The 803-nt window shown below is 42.5% G+C and overlaps 1 protein-coding gene across 1 annotated transcript in view; it reads right to left on the bottom strand.

Annotated features, from left to right (window-relative positions):
- Positions 1-563, bottom strand: part of LOC102193752 (GTPase IMAP family member 4-like) — a 37,680-nt gene extending 37,117 nt beyond the window's left edge. The window contains exon 1 of the mRNA XM_013916155.1: positions 464-563. Coding sequence (XP_013771609.1) covers positions 464-563 — 100 coding nt within the window. The remainder of the gene's footprint in view (positions 1-463) is intronic.
- Between the last annotated feature and the right edge of the window lie 240 nt (positions 564-803).

Raw genomic sequence — 803 nt, 5'->3', positions numbered from 1 at the left:
TAAGATTTCCACAATTTGCAGGCTGTTCAACTCTGACTCCAAAGTCTGTGCAGCTTCTCAGTCACCTAGGTCATGACAGTCTTAAGAGCTTGAAAAAAAGATGACTTTCTTTAAGGCTTTTTTCACCTCTCATCCAAGAGGCTTCTTTAGTTCAGAACTGCTTCAAAGGTGTCATCACCTCCTGGCCTTTGCAAAGAATACAAGGTTAAAACACATGTAGACTGGGTACTTTGTCAGGTCTGGGATCTATGTGCATCCAGCTTTGTGTACCCTCTGCAGTGATATGAACTTCAGTGTTTACTATGCATAAAAGCCAGATCCATGCATCTCCTGTATTGTTTAAACGAATCGAGTTTGGAGGGGTATCTTTCTTCTTTCCCCATGGGACTAGCACGGAGGATTGCAACCATGCTGGTGACTGTGTTCCTTACAAGTCTGCAACAGAGCTCCTTCGACATCTTACAGTCCTTTTCCTTTCCAATGTGGAGCAATGCAAAGTTCTGCCTGCGCACCATGTCCAACTCTGAATCTGTATACACCACATGCTCTGGTGGGTCTGGCATTTTCATTTTTTGTCAGCGGTGTAGGAAATGGGAGTGGAATTTGAGGCTGACATTGTGACACATCAAAGCCTAAGGGGTTACTCTCGCTTCGATGGCAAGTGTTGGCTTCTTGGTCAGTACTCTTAAACTATAACAGTTGTGGGATATAAACAAAAATACACAATTAGGCAAATTAATGCTAGACAATATGGACAGTAATCATCTTCTTAGTGGTATAATGTGTATTTACCTTTTGGCTGA

This window comes from Pundamilia nyererei, unplaced genomic scaffold (genome assembly GCF_000239375.1).
Source record: "Pundamilia nyererei isolate P.nyererei 1_Seehausen unplaced genomic scaffold, PunNye1.0 scaffold00488, whole genome shotgun sequence".
NCBI classification, from domain to species: Eukaryota; Metazoa; Chordata; class Actinopteri; order Cichliformes; family Cichlidae; genus Pundamilia; species Pundamilia nyererei.
Note: the sequence above shows the minus strand (reverse complement) of the source record. Positions and strands in the feature narration are given on the sequence as shown.